The 25,192-nt window shown below is 43.9% G+C and overlaps 1 protein-coding gene across 16 annotated transcripts in view; it reads left to right on the top strand.

The window, feature by feature from the left end:
* The window catches only part of ERC1 (ELKS/RAB6-interacting/CAST family member 1), a 468,735-nt gene that overhangs the window by 260,842 nt on the left and 182,701 nt on the right, over nucleotides 1-25,192 (top strand). For 10 of the 16 annotated variants that reach the window (XM_073621610.1, XM_073621606.1, XM_073621604.1 and 7 more), the window contains 2 exons: nucleotides 584-777; nucleotides 14,995-15,006. In XM_073621610.1, coding sequence (XP_073477711.1) covers nucleotides 584-777; nucleotides 14,995-15,006 — 206 coding nt within the window. The remainder of the gene's footprint in view (nucleotides 1-583; nucleotides 778-14,994; nucleotides 15,007-25,192) is intronic. The other 6 variants (XM_073621608.1, XM_073621618.1, XM_073621605.1 and 3 more) reach the window with 1 other exon arrangement.

Genomic DNA, 25,192 nt, shown 5'->3' with positions numbered 1-25,192 from the left:
GTTTAACCCTATCCAAAACTAAGAAAAAAAGTTTTGTCTGGACATGCAATTTAAAGAAGAACTGCAGTCTGCTCACATAATTTGTAATAAAAACATCTTTGCCATTCCGAAGCTTCCCTCCAACTACTTTGCATATTTTTTAATATATACTGTGATTCTGTACTTGACAAATATGCTGCAGAAGTCTCCTTCCACTAAGCCTGGCTGTATCCATTTTAACTATGGACAACTGAAGCTGCTGCCTGTTCACCTCCTGGATTTACACAGAGGCACACCTCCAGCCCTGCAGCTCTCATTGGCGCTCTTATGACTCATCCCCCACCACTTCCTGGCAAACTCTCACAAGAGTGGGAGAGAGAGCTGTACATGATGTCATAAGCTTAGGCTAATGACCAGACAAGAAACAGAAAGTGGGCTGTATAAGATATTTACTGTCAGAAAAAACGGTTTAATATTCACTATTTACTGTCCAAAGTTAAAACAACAAAGACAGAAGATTTAAAAGATGGAAAGATGAAAAAATGACTGAAAGTCCGCTTTAATATTTTTCTGCTTCTTACAAAATATATTGTTGACCCACCAGGCACAGGATGCAGCACAGGAGGCCAAATCCAGTCCAGAGGTGAATGAGCGGGTGCAACAGATGGAAAAGGAGGTAGCCAGGTATCGGGAGGAAGTCAGCAAGTCACAGGCTGAAGTGGACCGGCTGCTGGAAATCTTGAAGGAGATGGAAAATGAAAAGAATGAAAAGGACACCAAAATTGCCGAGCTGGAAAGGTATGAGGCATGTGGGTGTGTATAATCATGGACTAATAGAACCAATCCAAGCCTACCATGTGCAGCAACTCATATTGACCAATCAGCTTTCATCTTCTGCTGTTCTGTTCCCAATGATCCAAAGCTGATTGGCTGCCTTAAGTAACTGCACTTTGGAAGTCATCATTTTTAGGAGGGTAAAAAGCTTTTACCTCCATCTGCAGGCGTTAAATGTAATAGGTGGGGGTTAATTTATAGGGGCTGCCTTTGTTGAGATGCAAGTTTGCCTGACTTTTTCTTCTTCCAGGTTTACTATTATCATAGGTGTGGTACCAATTTTTAAAAACACTGCAGTAAACAAAATATCTTACCCAATCAGATGTTGCTTCAATTTTTTTCACTGGACATGAATACTGACTAATGGAATGTGATTGATTGAACCAGAAATCCTCTTGTCCCAATGGCTAATCAGGTTTAGTGTTATCATCATTCATTTTTTCACCAGAGGGCAATGCCTATCCAAGCTTTGTGTAGAGTAGTTTTGGGAGGATGGGGGGTTGATAATTGGCTTTGCAGCTGTATCAGTGCTTCCATATCTGGACAGGAGAGAGGTGTAAAAAAATGTATTTCTTTGTCATACATCATGGGACACAGAGCCTTAAGTAATTACTTAATGAGTTATAGGCTACCTTCAGGCGTTGACACTGGTAAACCCAATCAAGGAAGTTTACTCCCTATATAACCCCTCCTCGTTCCAAGAGCACATCAGTTTTTTCGCCAGTGTCTAAAGGTGTTGGTCACCAGTGAAGATGTGCTCTGAGGAGCTCCAAAAGGGATCCATGCTGGATTTAAATAGCCTCCATAGACCAGATCCATCCAAAGTGCCATTGTGGCCTAAAGGGATGGTACCTGGGGCCTCATACCCAAAGCACGAGGTTTTGCCTGTAACGCCTCTTTGTAGGGCTGGACCCCAGGAACCCAGGGCTTAGGTCTTGTTACATTACCTAAAGATTTCCTGGTGGGGTGCTCTTTACAGGTCCAAGGCAGTTGGAACCCCGTTTTAGGGACCCAGTCCATGAAGGTTTGCTACGCAGCCCGCCGTGATGGGTGAAGGTTGGATTGTTTGTTTGTTCAGCAAATCCTGCAGTGAGGATAAGGTAAGGGAAGAAACTTGGGTATTAAAAACATCCATGTATTTCTTCCATTAGGGAAAAAATGTTGTCATGCCTTAAATCTCCACTAGAGGGAGTCTATGCACATACCTTACTCTGTTGTCTTCACTGTAAGCTCAGTCCGTGCCTGGTTGCAGCAGCGTTTAGTGGGAGACTCTGCAAGGTAAGAGAAAGCTGCAAAATTGTTTTCTTCTCCCTGATGGGACCAGAGGGTTAGGGGTCTCTGCCTTTCACCCCCCCCCCCATGTTTGGTCTGGAATCCGAAAAACGCCGCTCACAGGCGCCGGAACATTTTAAATAGAAAAAGGGGCAGAATTTTTTCTTGGAGGGGGCAGGGCCTAAACGCGGTGCCGTGAACGTCCACGAGGACGCACGGCAGGCTAAAAACAGATAAATACCACAGCTGTGACAGTCTATCCTCGGCTGATGAGGAAGAGACAGGCAGCCTGCAACACAAGGACATGAGCTGTGGGACACGCATGGGTTGCAAAACTGGCATTCCTTATACATGAATGACACTCTTTTCCCAGCACTAGGCTGAACTTTATAGCGGCTTTAAAAGTCATGACTATTTTCAGCAATTAAGTGCAAATTTGTATAGTGCCTCTGTTTTTGTACTTAGGACTATGCCTGCCAAAAAAGACACCACAAAAACCAAAAAGATACTAAAGGTTTCACCCCCAGGCATTAGGATCTCGAGTCACATTTCCACGCTGTCATCCTCACCTGAATTACCAGTTATGACAAGCCAGGGTGAGCCTTTGGAACAAATTGATGATGCAGCTGCTGCTCACATCTCAGCCCCTGTATACGTGACTGAAGATGCCCTTTCCTCCTCCCTGCAGGGTCTGGAAGAAAGATTAGTGGCTTTAATCGCATCCTCCATTCAAATGGATAAGAAGTGTGCTATATCCCCTTCCCCCACTTCAGAACCCTTGCAAGGGGAACAGTGGGCACAGGATGAGGTGTTACACTCAGTCGATTAGGAGGAAAAGCAAACCGATGATTCCTCTGCGGAGGAAACAACGGTAGACGAACCTTTTTCAGCCTCTCAATCTGAGAAATTGCTGATACAAACTCTTACGGAGATGGTTCGTTCTAATTTCTTGCTACCCCTAACAGAGTTTCTCGAAAGCTCGGCTTCTTCCTTGGGTTCCTTAAAACCTTCTCATCCTTTGCATGCGTTTCCTGCACCTGCATTACTAGAACAGCTTATTTTTGCGGAATGGGATCACCCAGATAAGCATTTTCGCCCTCCTAAGAGATTTTCAATTCTCTATCCTCTGGAGAAGAAATTTTCCAAAAAATGGAAAGTACCAGCAATTGACGCTGCGATTTCCAATGTGAATAATAGCCTAACTTGTCCTGTAGACCGTGCACAAATGCTTAAGAATCCAACAGATAAAAAGTTTGAATCCCTGCTAAAATCTGCCTTTTCCTTGGCAGGTGCCGTTACTCAGCCTGCAGTCGTTGCGATAGGCGTCTGCGAATCCCTAAAGGACCAGATTAAACAGGCCCTTAGAGAGCTTCCTGCACAACAAGTTTGGGATTTGGCTGAACTACCAAAAGCATTATGTTTTGCCATAGATGCCATTAAAGATTCTATTCACCAGGCATCTCTCCTTACACTTACGCTTATGCTTATGCATATGCGTAGAATCCTGTGGTTAAAAAATTGGTCAGCTGAAGCACCATGTAAAAAGCTCCTAACTGGGTTCCCTTTTCATGGGGAGCGACTATTTGGAGAACACTTGGACAAATATATCCAAACAATTTCTAGTGGGAAAAGTACTCTTTTGCCAGTCAAAAGAAAGTATAAACGCCCTTCATTTAAACGGGCTCTTTCCCCTGCGCCAGGGGCTTCCGCCTCTAGGCAGTGGTGATGGCCTTCGCTGTCAGACTCTAGAGGAAAACCTCAGGGTCAAACCCAGGCTCAAAAGAAGTCCTGGGGTCGGAAAACTGCAAAGCAGAATCCTAAAGCCTCATTGTGAAGAGGCAACCCCCCCCTCACCTTGAGGGGAAGACTTCTGCAGTTTTCAGAAGCCAGAAAAGAGACAGATGGGTCATCTCCACGGTAACGCTGGGGTACAAGCTGGAATTTCGGGACTTTCCACCGTCTCGCTTCCTGAGCTCAAGCGTTCTCAAAGATCCAGAGAAGAGACAATCTCTGTTTCAGGCACTAGAACGATTAATATCTCAAGGGGTGGTCATACAGATCCCCACAAAAGAGCAAGGTCTGGGGTTTTATTCAAATCTTTTCATGGTACCAAAACCAAATGGAGACGTCAGACCCATTCTAGATCTAAGAAATCTAAATCAGTTCTTGAAGATCCGCTCCTTTCGCATGGAAACAATCAGGTTAGTAGTTTCTATCCGTCTAGGAGGTGAACTTCTGCCATCAATCGACATCAGGGATGCATATCTGCATGTCCCTATATTTCCCGCTCATCAAAAGTTTCTGCGGTTCGAGTTAGAACAGCAGCATTTCCAGTTTGTACCCCTGCCCTTTGGGCTAGCCACAGCACCCCGGGTGTTCACCAAAGTGCTGGCCCCACCTCTAGCCAGGTTAAGGGCATAACAGTCGTAGCGTACCTAGACGATCTATTGCTAATAGATCAGTCGGTGGCTCGTTTGGAGCAAAGCGTACGTATTACAACCAACTTTCTGAAAAGTTTGGGTTGGATTCTCAACCTAGAGAAATCTTCCTTAATACCGCTAAAAAGGCTGGAGTACTTGGGTCTGATCATAGACACAGCCCAGGAAAGGGTGTTCTTGCCTCACGCAAAGATCAACTCCATAAGAGAGCTGGTGCGGATGGTCAGGTCAAATGGAGATCCCACCATTCGCCTTTGCACGAGGTTATTAGGAACCATGGTGGCTTCATTCAAAGCAGTTCCCTATGCCCATGTTTCATTCAAGACTGTTGCAAAACAGTATCCTGTCTGCTTGGAACAAAACAAGTCAAGCTTTAGACTTGCCAATGCAGCTGTCCCCAAGAGTGTCCCAAAGCTTCACTTGGTGGTTACTAACCCAGAATCTGCTGAAAGGAAAATCCTTCAGACCAGTCATCTGGAAAGTGGTAATGATGGATGCCAGCCTCTCAGGCTGGGGAGCAGTACTAGAAAAGACAACTGTCCAGGGACAGTGGTCAAGAACCGAAAGAACCTTGCCCATCAATATCCTAGAGATTTGAGCAGTACGTCTGGCTCTAAAGGCCTGGAATTTCAGGTGACGGGATTGTCCTGTCAGGATTCAATCCAACAATGCCACAGCTGTGGCCTATATCAATCACCAAGGGGGCACCAAAAGTCTCTAAGTGCAGAGAGAGGTGAACCACATTCTCACTTGGGCAGAAAGGAATGTTCCGTGCCTTTCGGCAGTCTTCATTCCGGGAGCAGAGAATTGGCAGGCGGACCACTGAAGTCGCCAGCAGTTATTCCCAGGGGAATGGTCTCTTCACCCCGACATTTTTCGGGCTGTTTGCCAAAGATAGAGAACTCCAGATGTAGATCTTCTAGCGGCAGGTTCAACATGAAGTTAGTCAACTTTGTGGCCAGAACAAGGGATCCACTCGCATGCGGAACGGATGCGTTAGTGACCCCATGGGATCAGTTCTCACTGATCTATGCATTCCCTCCTATTCAGTTGCTGCCATGACTTCTTTGCAGGATCAAGCAAGAAAGAAAGCCGGTAATTCTGGTGGCACCAGCATGGCCTAGAAGGTCATGGTATGCAGAAATCTTAACGATGGCAGTGGAGGGCCCATGGTCCCTCCCACTACAACCAGATATGCTCTCTCAGGGACCGATATTCCATCCTTCCTTACGGTCTCTAAATTTAATTGCTTGGCTATTGAAACCCACATTCTGAAGAAACATGGGCTTTCCGGTCAGTTATCTCTACCCTGATTAATGCAAGGAAGCCAGTTTCCAGAACTTTATATTATAGAGTCTGGAGGGCTTATGTTTCCTTGTGTGAATCCAAGGGTTTGCACCCTCGGAGATATATCATAGGCGGAATTCTAGCCTTTCTACAATTAGGGGTAGAAATTAAATTGGCCTTGAGTACTATTAAAGGCCAAGTCTCAGCTTTATCGATCTTATTTCAAAGACTACTTGCTACTCATTCTTTTGTCCAGGGTTTTATACAAGGGGTAACGTGGCTTAATCCGCCCGTCAAACCTCCCTTGAACCCTTGGGACCTAAACTTAGTTTTGTCTGTGTTACAAAAACAGCCATTCAAACTGATACAACATATTACCTTAGTCCTTCTGACAAGGAAGTTGGTATTTTTGGTTGCTATATCCTCAGCAAGGAGGGTTTCGGAATTGGCTGCTCTTTCTTGTAAAGAGCCCTATTTGATTTTTTTATGAGGACAGAGTGGTGTTACGCCCTCGTCCAGGCTTTTTGCCAAAAGTGGTCTCAGGTTTTCACCTGAACCAAGATATTGTCCTGCCATGGTTTTTTCCAAAACCATGTTCCAGGGAAGAGAAGTCACTACATTGTCTTGATGTGGTGAGAGCAGTGAAAATCTATTTAAAGGCAACTGTTCAGATTCGTAAGACTGATGTCTTCTGCCAGAGGGTCCTAAGAAAGGACATGCAGCATCGAAATCCACTGTCGCTAAATGGATTCGGCAAGTTATAATTCAAACTTATGATTTAAGGGGTAAGATTCCCCCTTTTCAAGTTAAGGTGCACTCTACCAGGTCGGTTAGTGCTTCTTGGGCCTCCATGGCTCAGATCTGCAAGGCTGCAACTTTGTCTAAAGTGCATACATTCACAAAATTTTATCAGGTGGATGTAAGGAGGTATGAGGATATTGCATTCGGGCGCAGTGTGCTGCAGGCAGCAGTATAGATCCTCAAGTCTGGGGGTACCCTGCGGGTTGTGTCTCCCTCCCCTCAAGTAGCACTACTATGGGACGTCCCATTAAGTAATTACTTAAGGCTCTGTGTCCCATGATGTACGATAAAGAAAACGGCTTACCTGTAAAATCCTTTTCTTGAAGTACATCATGGGACACAGAGGTCCCTCCCTTCTTTTTTGGGATTTAAGTATATTGCTTTGCTACAAAAACTGATGTGCTTCTGGAAGGAGGAGGGGTTATATAGGGAGTAAACTTCCTTGATTAGGTTTACCGGTGTGAACACCTGAAGGTAGCCTATAGCCCATTAAGTAATTTTTTAATGCTCTGTGTCCCATGATGTACTTCAAGAAAGGGATTTTACAGGTAAGCTGTTATAAAAATCCTAATTTTGCTGAATTTTATAGTATTGTCATTTTGCAGCAATTTACAAAAAACACTGAGTTAATCACATCAATGCCTGCCCCCTTGTAAAATATTAGTACCACCTTTGACAAGCCTACTAGTATGTCCTTTGCAAACTAAGGAGCAAACATGGAACTTCAGTGCTGTACGACAAGAGCACTAACTGTTAAGTCATCATGATGTACTGTGATATGTTAATTAGTACTATCTCTTCGTGACAGCTTGCATTCGCGTATCTCACCATTATGGTTTTTTTTTTTTTTTAATCATAGAACAACAGGACAGTTTGTTCTACTCAGCTTGTGACATGTCAAACGTCTAAATTCAGTGGCCAGTACTTTCCCAGGTAGTAGGTTGCACTATTGTGGTCTACGAATCAGCAAAGACCTTAATAATGAAGGTTATACAGTCCACCTTGTATGGAATTTTTTTTTTTTTTATTCTGGCTGTATGCTGTAGCTAATGCACACACTGTACCTGCCATCATCATAGCATCAGGCATGCTTTTCAGCTTGCTTCGCTCTAGGAAAGGCATCTTACAAGATACCAAAACATTGATGGTAGTATTTCAGTAAACGTGCATCTAAACCATGTTGCATGCTGGAGACATCTGTCTTCTAGCTGAGCAAAGCCTGTGGGATGATTTGAACACCTACATCATTTGAACACCAATGGGATATTTATATACAGGCCTGTCGTGTAAGTAAAGGCGTGGGGATTTATCTAGGCGTCCTTCAAAAATGAAAGAAAAAGATGGAGAGTTTACATGGAGAGACAGATAGAGATTGGAAAGGTGGAGGAGCAGAGGGATTGATAGAGGCAGAAGAACAGATGGAGACGGAGGGATGGATAGAGAGAGATAGCTAAAGACAGAAATATAGCGAGATCTCTAGAAATGGTGAAAGTTAAAGAGAGAGAGATACTGTAGATAGAAATGTATATTGGGGTGACACTCTAGGCCACCACTAGTTTGTATAGGAACCAAGAACAAGGGAAAAAGATTGGACTGTACAGGCCAGACAAGGATTCATAAGATAAAATATCTAGTTTTTATTATACATGATTAAAAGAAAACTTCATCAAAACAATAAAGTGTGTCCTCCCCCTGCCGCTATTAGTAGAAATTAAAAATTATAAATGGTCACTGGCAGCCCCTCTATTATAGGCAGGCATAGCACATATAAAGTCTTTTATAAAAACAAGGCATGTAAATACCTTTTTAAGAGCAACCTTCAAGCCAGTCATGTGACTCGCAGCCGGTCTCCAGGGCTACTACAGGAGGGGCTGATCGGCCATGTCACCTCCCTGGATGACGTCAAAGGGAGATCTCGGCCCCTTCTGCAGTAGCCATGTATCACCATGAACTGTACAGCGGCCATGAGTGACGTGACCGGCCTGAAGATAGCTCTAAAAAGGTATTTAAAATGCCTTGTATTTATAAAAGACATATACAGTTTGGTATGCCTGCCTATAATGGAGGGGCTGCCAGTGATTTATACTTTTGGGCTAACAACCACTTTAATATATGGTGCTTGATTGACTGTACATGGAACAATATTATTTCTCTTGATTGATACATCCAATAAAAAGAAATCCTCATGTCAACGCGTTTCACCAAAGTTATGCTTTATTAGGACGCATGAGTATAGTACAGTAATCCTCTCAGCATCACATATGGCCTCCCGGGCGAGCAGCAGAGCAGACAGGGAGAACAAGATCAAGATCTCTCCAGGGCACCTCAGAACAACAGATCTATTTTGTATATTCCTGAAGCCAAAGGAATATACAAACTAGATCTGTTGTTTTTGAGGCCCTGCTCGCTGTGAGAGCAATAATTCTAGCACCAGACCTCCTGAGTGACTGTGAACTGGTAACATGTAAAGGCTTTTAAAACATTGAAGATTCTTAAGTACCATAGTTTGTCGCCATTCAAGGGCTGTACGCAATCATTAAACGTGACATGCTAGGTGTCTGTTTATTCGGCGTAACATCATCTCTTATATTTTATCAAAAAATTGTGTACAGTAAAACCTTGTTTTGAGAGTAACTTGGTTTGAGAGCGTTTTGCAAGACAAGCAAAATTTAAAAAAAAATGTTGACTTGATATACAAGCAATGTCTTGATATACAAGTAGCGTCATATCACAACTGAGTATAAAAGAGAAGAGAGGTGCTTCTAAGTGTAGCAATATGGTTACATTTAATGAAGGTACAACATTTAGCAGCTCACATGGTTAATGATTAAAACAGGCACATCTAAGTATGCAGGCGTCCGGGGTAAAGCTGTCCACATAAGACCATCCTGCTCACCGCCATTGGCCTCATTTCTTCCATGCTGCGCTCCACGAGCGGTTCAAGCCACGCTTTCAGATCGCTCTACGGCAGAGTTGTCTTCCCGGTCACGATTGCAGACTGACAGCGGTGAGAGTCGGCGGTGCGGAGGACTGTCTATGTGGACAGCTTTATCCTGGATGCCTACATACGTAGATGTGCCTCTTTTAATCATCAACCAATAATATTTGATCCCCTGCAGATTTTGTAAGTTTGCCCTCTTGCAAAGAAATGAAGGTCTATAATTTTTATCATAGAGTCAGAATATCAACCAAAAATCCAGAAAAAACAGATGATACAAATGTTATAAATTGAGTTGCAGTTCAGTGAGTTAAATAAGTGTTTGATCCCCAAGCAAAACATTACTTAGTACTTTAGACGTACTTTAGTAAGACGTTTCTTGTAGTTGGTTACCAGGTTTGCACACATCTCAGGGGGGATTTTGGTCCACTCTTCTTTACAGATCTTCGCTAAACCCTTAAGGTTTCTTGACTGTCGCTTGGCAACTCGAAGTTTAAGCTCCCTCTATGAATTTTCTATAGGATTTAGGTCTGGAGACTGGCTAGGCCACTCCATGTCCTTAATGTGCTTTTTTTTGAGCCACTCCTTTGTTGCCTTTGCAGTATGTTTTGGGTCATCGTCATGCTGGAAGACCCATCCACGACCCGTGTTTAGTGTTCTGGCTGAGGGAAGAAGATTCTCATCCAAGATTTTACAATACATGGCCCCGTCCATTGGCCCCTCAATGCGGCAGAGTTGGCCTGTACCTTTTGCAGAGAAACAGCCCCAAAGCATAATGTTTCCACCTCCATGTTTGACTGTAGGGATGGTGTTCTTAGGGTCATAGTTAGGGATGAGCCGAACACCCCCCTGTTTGGTTCGCACCAGAACTTGCGAACAGGCAAAACATTTTTAACACCGTTAAAGTCTATGGGACACGAACATGAATAATCAAAAGTGCTCAATAAAAGTGTAATATTCCTTTAAATTTCATACCTGGGGGGTGTCTATAGTATGCCTGTAAAGGGGCGCATGTTTCCCGTGTTTAGAACAGTCTGACAGCAAAATGACATTTCAAAGGAAAAAAGTAATTTAAAACTACTCACGGCTATTAATGAATTGCCGGTCCAACAATACACATAAAAGTTCATTGATGTTCAAAACGGGGAACCTGAACCAAAATTTAAAAAAAAAATGATGTGGGGGGTCCCCCTAAATTCCATACCAGGCCCTTCAGGTCTGGTATGGATATTAAGGGGAACCCCGGCCAAAATTTAAAAAAAAAAATGTCGTGAGGTCCCCCTCAAAATCTATACCAGACCCTTCAGGTCTGGTATGGATTTTAAGGGGAACCCCGCGCCAAAATTTAAAAAAAAAATGGCGTGGGGTCCCCCCAAAAATCCATACCAGACCCTTATCCGAGCACGCAACCTGGCAGGCCGCAGGAAAAGAGGGGGGGACGAGAGAGCGCCCCCCCTCCTAAACCGTACCAGGCCACATGCCCTCAACATTGGGAGGGTGCTTTGGGGTAGCCCCCCAAAACACCTTGTCCCCATGTTGATGGGGACAAGGGCCTCATCCCCACAACCCTTGCCCGGTGGTTGTGGGGGTCTGCGGGCGGGGGGCTTATCGGAATCTGGAAGCCCCCTTTAACAAGGGGACCCCCAGATCCCGGCCCTCCCCCCTGTGTGAAATGGTAAGGGGGTACAAAAGTACCCCTACCATTTCACAAAAAAACTGTCAAAAATGTTAAAAATGACAAGAGACAGTTTTTGACAATTCCTTTATTTAAATGCTTCTTCTTTCTTCTATCTTCCTTCAGTTTCTTCCTCCATCTTTTTCTGGTTCTTCTGGTTCTTCCTCCGGTGTTCTTGTCCGGCATCTTCCTTCGTGGCGTCTTCTTCCCTTCTTCTCCTCGGGCCGCTCCGCATCCATGATGGCATGGAGGGAGGCTCCTGCTGTGTGACGCTTTTCCTCTTCTGACGGTTCTTAAATAACGGGGGGCGGAGCCACCCGGTGACCCCGCCCCCCTCTGACGCACAGGGACTTGACGGGACTTTCCTGTGGCATTCCCCGTGACGTCAAAAGGGGGCGGGGTTACATAACGGGTGACCCCGCCCCCTCTGACGTCACAGGGAATGCCACAGGGGAGTCCCCGTCAAATCCCTGTGCGTCAGAGGGGGGCAGGGTTACTGGGTGGCCCCCCCCGTTATTTAAGAACCGTCAGAAGAGGAGAAGCGTCACACAGTGGGAGCCTCCCTCCATGCCATCATGGATGCGGAGCGGCCCGAGGAGAAGAAGGGAAGAAGACGCCGCGGAGGAAGATGCCCGACGAGAACACCGGTGGAAGAACCAGAAGAAGATCGAGGAAGAAACCGAAAGAAAATAGAAGGAGAAGCATTTAAATAAAGGAATTGTCAAAAACTGTCTCTTGTCATTTTTAACATTTTTGACAGTTTTTTTGTGAAATGTACCCCCTTACTATTTCACACAGGGGGGAGGGCCGAGATCTGGGGGTCCCCTTGTTAAAGGGGGCTTCCAGATTCTGATAAGCCCCCCGCCCGCAGACCCCCATAACCACCGGGCAAGGGTTGTGGGGATGAGGCCCTTGTCCCCGTCAACATGGGGACAAGGTGTTTTGGGGGCTACCCCAAAGCACCCTCCCAATGTTGAGGGCATGTGGCCTGGTATGGTTCAGGAGGGGGGGGGTGCTCTCTCGTCCTCCCCTCTTTTCCTGCGGCCTGCCAGGTTGCGTGCTCGGATAAGGGTCCGGTATGGATTTTTGGGGGGACCCCACGCCATTTTTTTTTTAATTTTGGCACGGGGTTCCCCTTAAAATCCATACCAGACCTGAAGGGTCTGGTATAGATTTTGAGGGGGACCCCACACCATTTTTTTTTTATTTTGGCCGGGGTTCCCCTTAATATCCATACCAGACCTGAAGGGCCTGGTATGGAATTTAGGGGGACCCCCCACGTCTTTTTTTTTTTTTTATTTTTTTTTATTTTGGTTCGGGGTTCCCCTGTGGGGAATTCCCATGCCATTTTTATCAATGAACTTTTATGTGTATTGTTGGACCGGCAATTCATTAATAGCCGCGAGTAGTTTTAAATGACTTTTTTTTCCTTTGAAATGTCATTTTGCTGTCAGACTGTTCTAAACACGGGAAACATGCGCCCCTTTACAGGCATACTATAGACATCCCCCGGGTACGAAATTTAAAGGAATATGACACTTTTTATTGTTTCACTTTAAGCATTATTAAAATCACTGCTCCCAAAAAAAGGCTGTTTTTAAAACTTTTTTTGCATTGATCCATGTCCCCTGGGGCAGGACCCAGGTTCCCAAACACTTTTTATGACAATAACTTGCATATAAGCCTTTAAAATTAACACTCTTGATTTTTCCCATAGACTTTTAAAGGGTGTCCAGCGGCTTTCGAATTTGCCGCGAACACCCCAAATTGTTCGCTGTTCTGCGAACAGCCAATGTTCGAGTCGAACATGAGTTCGACTCGGACTCGAAGCTCATCCCTAGTCATAGTCAGCATTTTTCTTCCTCCAAACACGGCGAGTCGAGTTAATGCCAAAGAGCTCAATTTTGGTCTCATCTGACCACAGCACTTTTTCCCAATCCTTCTCTGAATCGTTTAGATGTTCATTGGCAAACTTCAGACGGGCCTGTACATGTGCCTTCTTGAGGAGGGGGGCCTTGTGGGTGCTGCAGAAATTCAATCCATGGCAGCGTATTGTGTTACCAACGGTTTGGTGACTGTGGTCCCAACTGCCTTGAGATAATTCACAAGCTCCTCCCATGTAGTTCCTGGCTAATCCCTCCCTTTTCTCATGATCATCCTCACCCCATGAGGCGAAAGCTTGCATGGAGCTCCACACCGAGGGTGATTGATGGTTATATTGTATTTCTTCCTTTTGCGAATAATCACTCCAACAGTTGTCTCCTTCTCACCAAGCTTCTTGCTGATGGTCCTGTGGCCCATTCCAGCCTTGTGCAGGTCTACAATCTTGTCCCCGACATCCTTTGACAGCTCTTTGGTCTTGCCCATGATTGTGAGGTTTGAATGGAAGAAAGAGATTCTGTGGACAAGTTTCTTTAGGTGCACCTTCTTAACTTGACAGGACTAATCTGTGTATCACATGAGCACATACTGTAGCCAATCTGTGGGTGCCAGAATTATTGTTGGTTGGTAGGGGATCAAATACTTATTTTACTCACTGAACTGCAACTATAACATTTGTATCATGTGTTTTTTTTCTGGATTTTTGGTTGATATTCTGTCTCTATCATTTAAAATACAGCTATGATAAAAATGATAGACCTTCATTTCTATATAAGTGGGCAAACTTACAAAATCTGCAGGGGGTAAAATAATTATTTTTCCCACTGTAGAAGAGGAAAGCTAAGTAGGGTTTTTAAGCAAGTAAAAAAGGTAATTAGCTGTTTTTTCAATATAGTTACGCTATGTGAATGGGACATATTAAACAAATAAAAAGTAGGTTTTATCCCTATTTGACTGCAAAAGTGGCAATATATGTTAAAACTAACACAATACATAAGTACCCTAATTAGTGTTGATATTAAAGCCCAATTCCTGCACTGCAAGGGTTACATGCTTCTAGAGGTGTCAGAATAAGAAGAAATGCTTTATTCCACGCTCCAGTGGTGCAAACAGTCCCCTACAGCCTCCTCTCTAAGCCCCTCACAGCTGCAGTCGCACGCTTGTCCCCACCACATACAGTAGGGGGTTAGTAGTCCTGTATTCTATGTGATGACAGTGAGGGAGAGGAGGAAAATGTTGGAGTCAGCAAGAGCAGTGGTAAGGTAAATAATAATGCATTTTACTGTAACCCCCAGACCTAAAACACATTTAAGCCTTGCAATGTGGAGGTCCTCTGTGAAAGCATTATTCTGAGTCCTTCCAGGCTCCCTTGCATTGTACTGCGCTGTCAGTCTCCGTGCCTGGGTCGACATGCCTAAAAATATTTTGGCAAGTAAGACTGTTTCGATGCATGCATTTACCTCCTCATTGTGGGCAGGTTGTTGACCAAGCTGTAATGCTTAACTGCAGGGGATAAAGCAGATGTCTTAACCTAGCTATGCTTTCTGGCATGGAAGTCTAAATTTAAAGACTGGGTGGACGTACCTAAAAATATTTTGGCAAGTACGAGAGTTTCCATGCATGCATTTCATCTGTGTATTTCTCTGTTTGCCCAGATTTCAGCTTTTAAAAGTAACCTATAGACAAACAAGTCTGCCCATTGTTTCTAAAGTTAACATAGTCATCTTATTGGCAGACACTTGAAGTGATGTAATGAGTGGTATGCTGTCTTCCTCTTTTTCCTCTGCATGTCTCTCTTGTTATTAATAGCCTTTCTCCATGTTCACTAACTCTTGTTTCTTCAACTTTCTCTTGCTTCTCTTTTTTTCTGGACACATGGCTTGGCACAGCATGACATCACGGTGAGTGGATCTGGTACATTTCAAGTTTTGATTTTGATTGGTCCTTTGTCAAAAGCAACCTTTGGTTTGTGACAGAAGTCATGCACAGTTTCAATGCCAGAAGCTTTGTTTAGAATGCAACTCCAATTTCCATTCGACTTACTGGTAAACTAAAATTCAATGTACATTTTACTAGAATACATTTTTAAAAAGAGTCCCAGATTGGATGCTTCTCTTTTGAATTGACCAAGGACAGGGTTTCCCAACAACATTTTTTTCTTTTAGTGTGTACTATATGTGACCATGCTTTTGTACCCTACTTATCTATCTCTCCCTAATGCTGCACCGCTTTTCGCTAACTGTCATTGAGCATGTTCACACCTGACACTGAAACCGTGCTAAGGGATTCATTGCTTGAATTACATAATCCTAAAGCTGGATACACACTATACAATTTTCTATAGATTTTTTTCCTTCAGATTTACCAAAACCATATAAGATGAGGTCAAACCTTAAAAGGGTGTCTCCACTTTTGTGGGCAAACAAAATAGCAAACAAAGAAAAAATAATATAGTGCATATGATTGCGACACTAATTGTTTTGTGATTGAATGTTATTAAAAATTACCTTTCCTTTTCAATCTGCAGCCAATGTAATTTTCTGAGACTACATTGCAATATGGCTACCTGGAGTTTTCTGTACACAGAGTGTGTATTGACCACTCCTCAGAAACATCATTTGCTGCTTGTGTGATTGGCTCACCAATTTTTCCAGAAGTCTGCCTTAGATACAAGTCAGATTTCAGGCATCCCTTGCAACAAAAAATTCATTTTTTGAGAGATACTTTCAATAGGAACCCGTCTAAAGGGATGCAGGCCCAGCAGATTTCCTCATTAGTGCTCTGTAGCTCCACACCTGACAGTTAATTATGAAACTATTAGACCTACTCAGAACAGAGGCACAGACAAACACACATGGATTTCTTCAGAATAACAAAGGGTAGGAATCTGCAACAATGTTTGTTATAATCCTTGAAATGTACATAGATTACCCAGAGGGGAATGTTATTTTCTCAACAAAAGTGGAGTTACACTTTAAGTGTTTCAATTTGTATGCAATCAGGCAGGCCCTTACACTACATGGTTTGGGTAAATCTAAAGGAAATCGGACAACAAAAGTTGTATAGTGCGTATGGGGGTCTTACAAGGCAAAGACAAAATGCAGCTGTCACAAAAAGAAAAATTAGGAGATACATAGAATCTTGCATTAATATGAATTTGGTGTCTAGCTTTTATGCTTGCTTGAAGGATTTTTTGAGAGGTAAATCAACAACACAGAAACCTGTCTATTATTTGTACAGCATGCAGAGCCTACGTAATTACATTACTGGGACCCACACCATGTACAGTGACGCATTGTAAGGTGCGGCTGTACACTGTAGTTGTGTAAAGCACCCACCGATGCATGCCCAAATGCAGATAGTTTGCGTTTGGAGTATAAGTTATTGTGCATGCAGGTGTTCTACGCACCCCCCAGTGCACTACCATGTACACTCAACTTCTAATGCATCTGAATAGGTGACTGTACGTGGTTTTAGTAGGTCCCGGGAATGTCAATACACAGGCTCTGCGTGCTGTTTGCCCCTGTACGACTATGCATATGAAGCCTTCTTGTGCTTCATATTTTTGCTCTTGCTTATGAATATAAATGTCTGCTTTTTTCCATAGACGGTTTATTATTTGTACCTATAGTAACATGCTATTATGTGCTTTCCTTCTCTCCCTACTTGGCTTTTGTAACTTGCCTTGTAAGATCATTCTTGCTAGTATTTCCTGGTTGGAGTCAGAAAAGTGTTGGAAAGGAGATGAGTTCAGATGAAATTGTGGCAAGGTTTAACAAAAAAATTGTCACAATTGCAGTTAAAGAATCAAATCAAATTATCACCCTATATCTTTGTTAAAGTGGTTGTAAATCTTGTTGAACCACTTTAACCTACAGGTAAGCCTATAATCAGGCTTACCTGTAGGTACCATGAATTTCTCCTAAACTTGCACCGTTTATTGGATTTTCACTGTATCCGTATGTGCCATCGGCACGTGCGCACTGAAGAAACTGCTCGCTCGTGCCGTTTCTTCAGGAGCTGTGCCTTAATCGGCGGCTCCCGGCCAATCACATCGCCGAAGCCTGCGAACCCGGAAATAACTCCGGGAGACATGTTGCCAGTCACAGAGGTGTGCGGGGACCGCTGCAACAGCTTCGATCTTAGGTAAGTTTTCCATAATGAGCTAGTATGTGATGCAGGTTGTCTACAACCACTTTAAATGTGGATATCAAGCTGCTAGCAAAAAAAATGTCTCTTAGGCTTAACGCTGGCATTTGCAGTCTCATCCATATAGACCAAGTGGGATTTATGCCCCTTCGCCCTGAAAGAGATAACTTACATCGAGCCGCAATCTTGATCAAAGCTATTTGTGAGCGTAACATTCCATCCATGCTCTTTTCCCTTGACATTAAAAAGCATTCAGCACTCTGTCCTGGCCTTACCTGTTTTATTTACTCAAACAATGGGGCATTGGGGCGCAGTTCTGCACCTGGGTGGCTGCCTTGTACTCATCTCTTTAGGCACGTGTTAAGTATGCAGGCTTTCAGTAATCTATCTTCCTTATTTTTAGTGGAGCAGGCAAGGTTGCCCTCTGTCCCCACTGATTTTCGGGCTGGTTAACTTGTATGTGACCATCATGATATCTCAGGCCCAGAAATTGCTGGTCATCAATGCAAACTCCGCTTTGTTGCTGATGACATTTTGCTGTTTATCACTAACCCCCCGTCACTCTTTCTAATCTTTCAAGTCTCATTTTGTCAGTCTCTTTGGTCTTCACATCAACTACGTCAAATCTAAGATTTTGAACATTTCCTTACCGTCTCAACTAGCCTCTTCACTACCTGCCTGAGAAATAAATTAAAGGGGTTGTAAAGATAAAAATTTTTTCACCTTAATGCATTCTATGCATTAAGGTGAAAAAACTTTTGACAGTACCGCCGCCCCCAGCCCCCCCGTTTTACTTACCTGACGCCTCGAATCTTCGCTGCTCGTCCTCATTGCAGCTCAGCCTGGTCACTGATTGGCTGCAGTGGATGGATTGAAAGCAGCGCAGCCATTGGCTCGCGCTGCTGTCAATCACATCCGATGACGCGGCGCGCCGGGGGGCGGGGCCGAGTGATACAGCGAGCGGCTATAGCCGCCGGCTGTATCACGGGAGCGCGCCCGCAAGCACTCACCACCATGCGAGGGAGCTCGCATTAAGGTGGTAAATGCTTGCGGGGAGGAGCTGAAACAGCCGCCGAGGGACCCCAGAAGACCAGGTTCGGGGCCACTCTGTGCAGAACGAGCTGCACAGTGAAGGTAAGTATGATATGTTTGTTATTTTAAAAAAAAAAAAAAAATTACCTTTACAACCCCTTTAAGGAACTTCTTAAAAACCTGGTCCACCTTTCCCTTATCCTGGCATAGTCATATTTCATTGCCAAGATACTGGGACATGTCTCTATGTATGGTGGAACTGCTTGGTAGTAGAGCGAATACATGATTTATTGACCCTTCTGTTGGTTGCTTTGGTAGCAGACTTTTGTAGCCTCAATTCAAATTGATGACCCACATCCTCACAGCTACCAAACAAGCCATAGCACAAGCTTCGCTCTCTGACACCCTCTTATTAACAGCAGTTAAAAATAGGCTCCACACGACCTTTATTAATGAAAAGCTAACAGCGAGACTGTTGGATAGAATGTCCAAGTTTCACCAGGTGTGGGACCTTGGGTTACATATATTATGCCATCAAACTTCGACCGTAAGCTGGTTGACCTGTGATGCCTGCCTTTTTTTTCTCTCTCTCTTTTCCCTAGTCCTTTTTATACTTCTTTCTCCATCTATTCTCCCTATTTAGTTCGGTGTCACAATATATATTTTTAATGGCTAAATGATGGCGCAGACCATGTGATTATCACTCCATGTGCCTTGTTGCCTTATGCAGGTCTCTGTATACTAGGTTCATTTCAGACTGTCTATGTATATCTATGCTGTAACGATGCATTGTTGATCACTTAGCCATCACACGCTACCGCGTCATTCTCTCTCCCCAAGCAGGAGTTTTACTTGTACTGTGGGCGGAGATAACTCAGCCCACAGTACATTTTCTTTTTCAGTGCCGGTGCTGGAACACCAAGAGTGTTCCAGAGCTCAGCACCCAGCTGCCACTGTATAATCTAACTTGTGCCCAATAACCCGTGGGTCGCACACAGAAGCCAGGAATGCACAGAATGCTGCTGCCTGCACAACGTGTGACATAATCCATTACAGGTAAGTGATGTGACTGACAAAAAGCTGAATCACCAGATGAAAATAGAAAAAGGGATATAAAAGAAAACAAATACAGTCATCACATGTAAGAATTGGTAAGCTGCAGTATAATAAAGGTTTACTTTTTGGTTTAATACTGCTTTCTGCTTTAATCTGGTTCTCTTGGCTCTTTAGAAGCCGCCATTTGAACCTATTAACTATTAGATTGTAAGCTCTTCTGAGCAGGGCCCTCTTAATCCTCTTGAGTTTTATTGTATTGTAACTGTATTGTCTCCCTTTTATATTGTAAAGTGCTGCAAAAACTGTTGGCGCTATATAAATTTTGTATAATAATTAGGAATTTTCTCTTGCCTGACCTTACTCGCAAGAGGGCCTTTCTTGTTTCTATCACTTCTGCATGGAGGGTCTATGAGTTAGTGACCTTGTCCTGTAAGGATCTATTTTTTGGTGTTGCACAATAACAAGGTTGCCTAATGCTTTATTTCCCCCTAAAGTGATGTTTTCCCTCCACCTTAAAGTGGTTGTTAAGCCACTGTAACCTCTATGCACCATCAACACTGCCTCCTATTGTAGTATCCCCCTCTGTATGTGATTTATAGAAATAAATGCTGCAAATACCTAATTTCACTGCCGAGATTGCGATCACATGACTGGCTAGCTTTCTCCTTTCCTCCTCTAAAGATGCAGGGGGCGGGGCTGAGATTCTCCTGTCAGTCTGGAGGGGTGGAGGAGAGAGCTGGCTGGTCATGTGATCACAATCTCTGCTCTTAAATTAGCTATTTACAGCATTTATATTTATAAATCATTCACAGATGGGGACACTGGTGTATACAGGTTAGTGTTATGAGAGCAGCAGGAGGGGCGGCTCACACACAGACAGAGAGGGGAGGGGGGAGGAGATCACGGGAGCAGAGAGGAGAGCAGATAGCAGGCTGCTGACAGAGGCACATAAACTGACCACGGTGTCAGGGCTCAGCAGCCATGATACACCGTGGTCAGTTTACAGAGGGGTGGGGAGAAACTGGCAGGATCAGACAGGTTTTTTAGGTGTTACAGGGGGCCAAATGACACAGGACAAGCACTGTGTCGTATAACATGCTTTAAAGGAGCAGGATCCATTTTTTTTTTTTTTTGTTAACAAGCGCTTTAACCAGGGAGTTGATCTTCTTTATGCCCTGCTCTAAAACATTCAAAATACATTTCTTTCCACTGATATGGTATGCACTGTGAGAGTTTACCTCTTAGCTACTGTCTCTTTTTGACAATCTGATTCCCTTTTTGTACCCCCTGGGATCCCCTCCTGGGATCTCCATGCTTCTCTCACCACCATTGCTGGGTCTATGTGCTTCTCTCACCACCATTGCTAGACAAATCAGACAAGTTATCCTTAGAATCTCTGCTTTAAAAGTTATGGTTAACTTCCTTATTAAAAGACATGCTCTATTATATCTGTAGTCTTTTATGGGATTTTTGGCTTCAGGCATCTGTTTCTCAGATTTGCAAAGGGCCACTTAGGCGCGTTTGTTAAATTCTACCAGGTAGACTGTCAGCCCTTTTCTGATGTCAGTTTTGGGCATAAGGTTCTACAAGCTGCTCTGTGGTTCTATCAAGCCTTCCTTGACCTGTTTTGTTATGTTGGCCTTATATGTTCTTGGCTGTGTTGCCCAACCCTTCAGTTGGACTGCTATTGGACATCCCCTCTTAATTATTAGAGTCTGTGTCCCATACTGTGCAAATAAAGAAAAATATGATTTACCAGTGAAATCCATTTCTTGGACTACAGGACACAGGTCCCTTCCCTCTGTTCTTATGATCTCTCTTGCTTACTTGCTAGAAAAGTGAGGCTACTCGGCAGTGGGAAGAGTTATGTAGTGGCATGTCTCAAATTTCTCTTTGCCAGTGTCCAATCACCTGAAGTTAGCTGCATGTAACCCAGTCTGAATGGTTAAAGATCCAAACACAACACCAATCAATCTTCTGCACTGTGTAGTGTACCTCTACATGATCATACACTCTCTGCTTTGACGATAATTGTCATAATTGCACTTCTCGCTGCCCTCCACAGACTGGGGAATCCAAAACTCTGGAACCTGAAAAGAAAACAGACGGAAAGTGGACCTAGCGCAATATCCTCAGTCAATAGCTATTTATTTAATACAAAGGTAAGTATCATACTCACAAATATAGACTTCCTCAGAGGCTCTGAGGAAGAGGAATTTCTCAAAACGCATTAACCAGTCTACGCCTCCATGGAGGTAATCCCATGTCATGCGGACAGTTCTTATGGACCTATGTGGAGGAATTTTATGATATTATTTTACCAAGTCAATGTTTGTGAGTATGATACTTACCTTTTTATTAAATAAATACCCATTTATTGAGGATGATGCGCTAGGACCACACGCCTTCTGTTTCTTTTCATGTTTCAGAATGGTTAAAGAGTCTGTGTCCATTATGTACTCCAAGAAATGGATTTAACTGGCGAGTCAAAAATCCTATTCTTGAAAGTTTTAGTGTCTTTTCAACACATTGTTGTAAACTAAAGGCAGCAGACAAATATTATTACATTTATCTTATACTGCTAACCCTGGATAGTTACATTAGAAAATATAAGGTTAAAGGCCCTTCCATGGATTTTAGATAGAAAGGGATAAGCAAGGGATTATTGCACTGTCCTGTATTGCGAATGCAAACTCCGTCAGCATGCAGTTTCAGTGTTAGTCATCGGTAGTTGCTCATGGATTTATAACATCTCAGCTTTTCAGTTCTTGGTGCTTTGTATTACGTAAGGCGGATGTGTATAGATGAGCATACTTGCTAAAAGTGTGAAATCTCGGGGGGATTAACACTGTTTGCAGTAATCATGGTGTGTCAGATGGCAGCTGTTGGGCTGTAGCGCATGTAGCAAATTATTTTGGGTAGAAGGACAGTTTTTTTTTTTTATTAAGTGTATTTAAACCCCAAAACAAAAATGTAATATACTGCAGTGTACCAGTCTTTGGATGTGGTGGCTGGGTTAATTTTCTAGGGCTTTTTCTCCTTTTCTTTTAACTGGTGTTCTAGAATTAACACACTTCCTGTCCTAGGGGTTACAATACTTACTCGTTGTACAGTTCCCATGGGCGTATCTAAGCAGACCTCCATGTGAAGGGTCACAGGTGTTGCATGCATTCGCATGCAGGCAGTTCCATTCATGTCTATTGGGATGGCTCGGCTGCATGGACATCCATAAATATAGGTGTGTGTCCTTAAACTCACAGTCTGCATTTGGGGCAATGCACCTGCACAGAAGTCAGATTGTGTCTGTGTAGAGGCCAGTTTTGATAAATCGGGGCCTAAGGCTGCTATATTTTGCACTGAAGGTGAAAACTGTTTTACAATCTCATTTTTGTTTTTTGTTTTTTAATCTTGTACCAAAAAATCCTCCCGGTGTAGGTTTGAATTTTTTAAAGCCCCTGTGCTGAAAGTGATTTTGTTTACACAGCATTTTGGGATTACTGTGACATTCCTGAGTACAGTGACCTTACTGTTGTCATGTTCCAATCCTTGGAGCTTTGCAGAGATAGTTATCTGGCAAGCAAAATTCATTGATGATTCCCAGTGCCCCCTCCAAGTGTTGAAGTGACTAAACATTCCAAACAGTCAGTTGCTTTTAGTAAGTGACCCCCCCCCCCCCCCCCCCCCCCCGGTAATCCTACGACACCTGGAATTAGAGGGCATTACCTGCATCCGGACTGGCGTCCCTGTGTGTCTTGGTGTGGTCAGTTTGTGTACATACTTCTATTATCCCCTTGTAAGACAGTTAAAGCTGCTACTGTGTCAAAACCGTTAATTGCTTCAGGTCGTCAAGGGTCAGAGAAATCAGACGCCTTGGAGAGCCTCAGTGCTGGAGTCAGGTGACAGTGACTATAGCACAAACAATGGCTATGAGTAGATGACATCTGTGGATAACCAAAAACATTTGTGCTTGCCCACAGGTCAACTCAGGTCCCATTGTTTCTAAGTTGTAATTAAGTGGCTAAACTTTAGGCATGGTCACCGAAGATAATTTTGTATGTAAGCTCAGTTTGGGGATTCATCATATTAGCTGAGGGACTGTTTTTTTTTATTTTTTTTTATTTTTATTTTTTTTTTATGGCTTTTGAAATCCAGGATAGTGGGGGAGATTTACTAAAACCTGGAGCACTCAGAATCTGGTGCAGCTGTGTATGGTAGCCAATCAGCTTCTAACTTCAGCTTGTTCAATTAACCTTTGACAATAAAATCTGGAAGCTTTAGGGCTCTTTCACACGGGGGATCCGTATGTCCGTTTTTCATCCTTCCGTTTTCGGATGAAAAACGGACATACATGTATCCCTATGGAATAGCGGATGTCAGCGGATGAATGTCCGCTGACATCCGACCCGCTCCGATCCGAAAAGTGTAACGGAGGAAAACCCTACTTTTCCATCCGTTTTCGCATCGGGTGACGACGGACTCTCCGGTTCGTCATCATCCGATCCCCCATAGGGAAGAGCGGTGCTCTGACAGGTCCGTCACTGCACAGTGTGCAGCGACGGGCCTGTCATTTTCCTGCTCAGCGGGGATTGGCGGAGCGATCCCCGCTGAGCAAGCGGGTGTTCACGGGGCGGATCATCACTGATCCGCCCTGTGTGAAAGAGCCCTATGTAAATCCCCTTTAGTGGGTTCCCTGGTTCCTTTGTTCCCTTGTCACCTTTTGAAATCCTCAGGCAGGGATATTTCACAAAATCAACCTGTTCTGTTCTGAGGCTGATGCCTGATATATTTGTTATTATGAGTGGAGGCACTAGGAAGCATAGCCTCTGAGTTGACTGCAGCTTAAAGTGGTTGTAAAGGCACGAGATTTTTTTTTAAAAACCTTCTGTGTGCAGTAGTCCCCCCAATAATTACCTGTGCCCCCTCTCGATCCAGCGATGTCCATGGGAGCCTTTGCTCTCTGGGGACTCACACTCCTGATTGGCTTTTGGCAGCAGCAGAAGCCATTGACTCCCGCTGTCAATCACAGACAGTGAGCCTATCGGGAGACGGAGGGGCTGAGCCGTGGCTCCGTGTGTGAATGGACACACAGAGCAGCGGCTTGGCTCAGGTGCCTCCATAGCAAACTGCTTGCTGTGGGGGCACTTGGCAGGAGGGGGAGGGACCAGGAGCACTGGCGGGGGACCTGAAAAGAGGAGGATCCAGGATGCTCTGTGGAAAACCACTGCACAGAGCAGTTAAGTATAACATGTTGTTTTAAAAAAAAAAACAAGACTTAAATATTGCTTTAAAGCAGAACTCCAAGCAAATGGTCAACGCAAAGATGAATTACATATATGAAAGCTGTTTTACCTACTAGAGCAGGGATCCTCAAACTTCGGCCCTCCAGCTGTTGCAGACCTACACATCCCATGAGGCATTGTAAACCATTCACAGACATTACTAGGCATGATGGGAATTGTAGTTCCTGAACACCTGGAGGGCCGCAGTTTGAAGACCCCTATACTAGAGGATTTGTATTTTTGTCCATCCAGCCACTCAGCACAGCCATGTCTGACAGGACAGGAGACCTAATTTTTCTCTGCTGCAGTTCAGTAACACTTACAGGTCTTGTTCCTCCCCTAGCCTGCGACTAGACCATGAATTAGAGGAAGCAGACTGATGATCTCAACTCTCTATCTCTTTGCATGCTCCTGACACTGCTGCCTGCTGCATTTCCTATACTCAGTCTGCGCTGTACATGGGCTGCAAGAGGCTGATTTCAAGTCAAATTCAGGTTCTTACATTGCTTGCATCTTAAAAGTTAAAATTATATCTTACATCCCAGAAGTTTTCATGGGCATTTTTTTTTTC

Source organism: Aquarana catesbeiana, linkage group LG03 (assembly GCF_042186555.1).
Source record: "Aquarana catesbeiana isolate 2022-GZ linkage group LG03, ASM4218655v1, whole genome shotgun sequence".
Classification (NCBI taxonomy): domain Eukaryota; kingdom Metazoa; phylum Chordata; class Amphibia; order Anura; family Ranidae; genus Aquarana; species Aquarana catesbeiana.
Note: the sequence above shows the minus strand (reverse complement) of the source record. Positions and strands in the feature narration are given on the sequence as shown.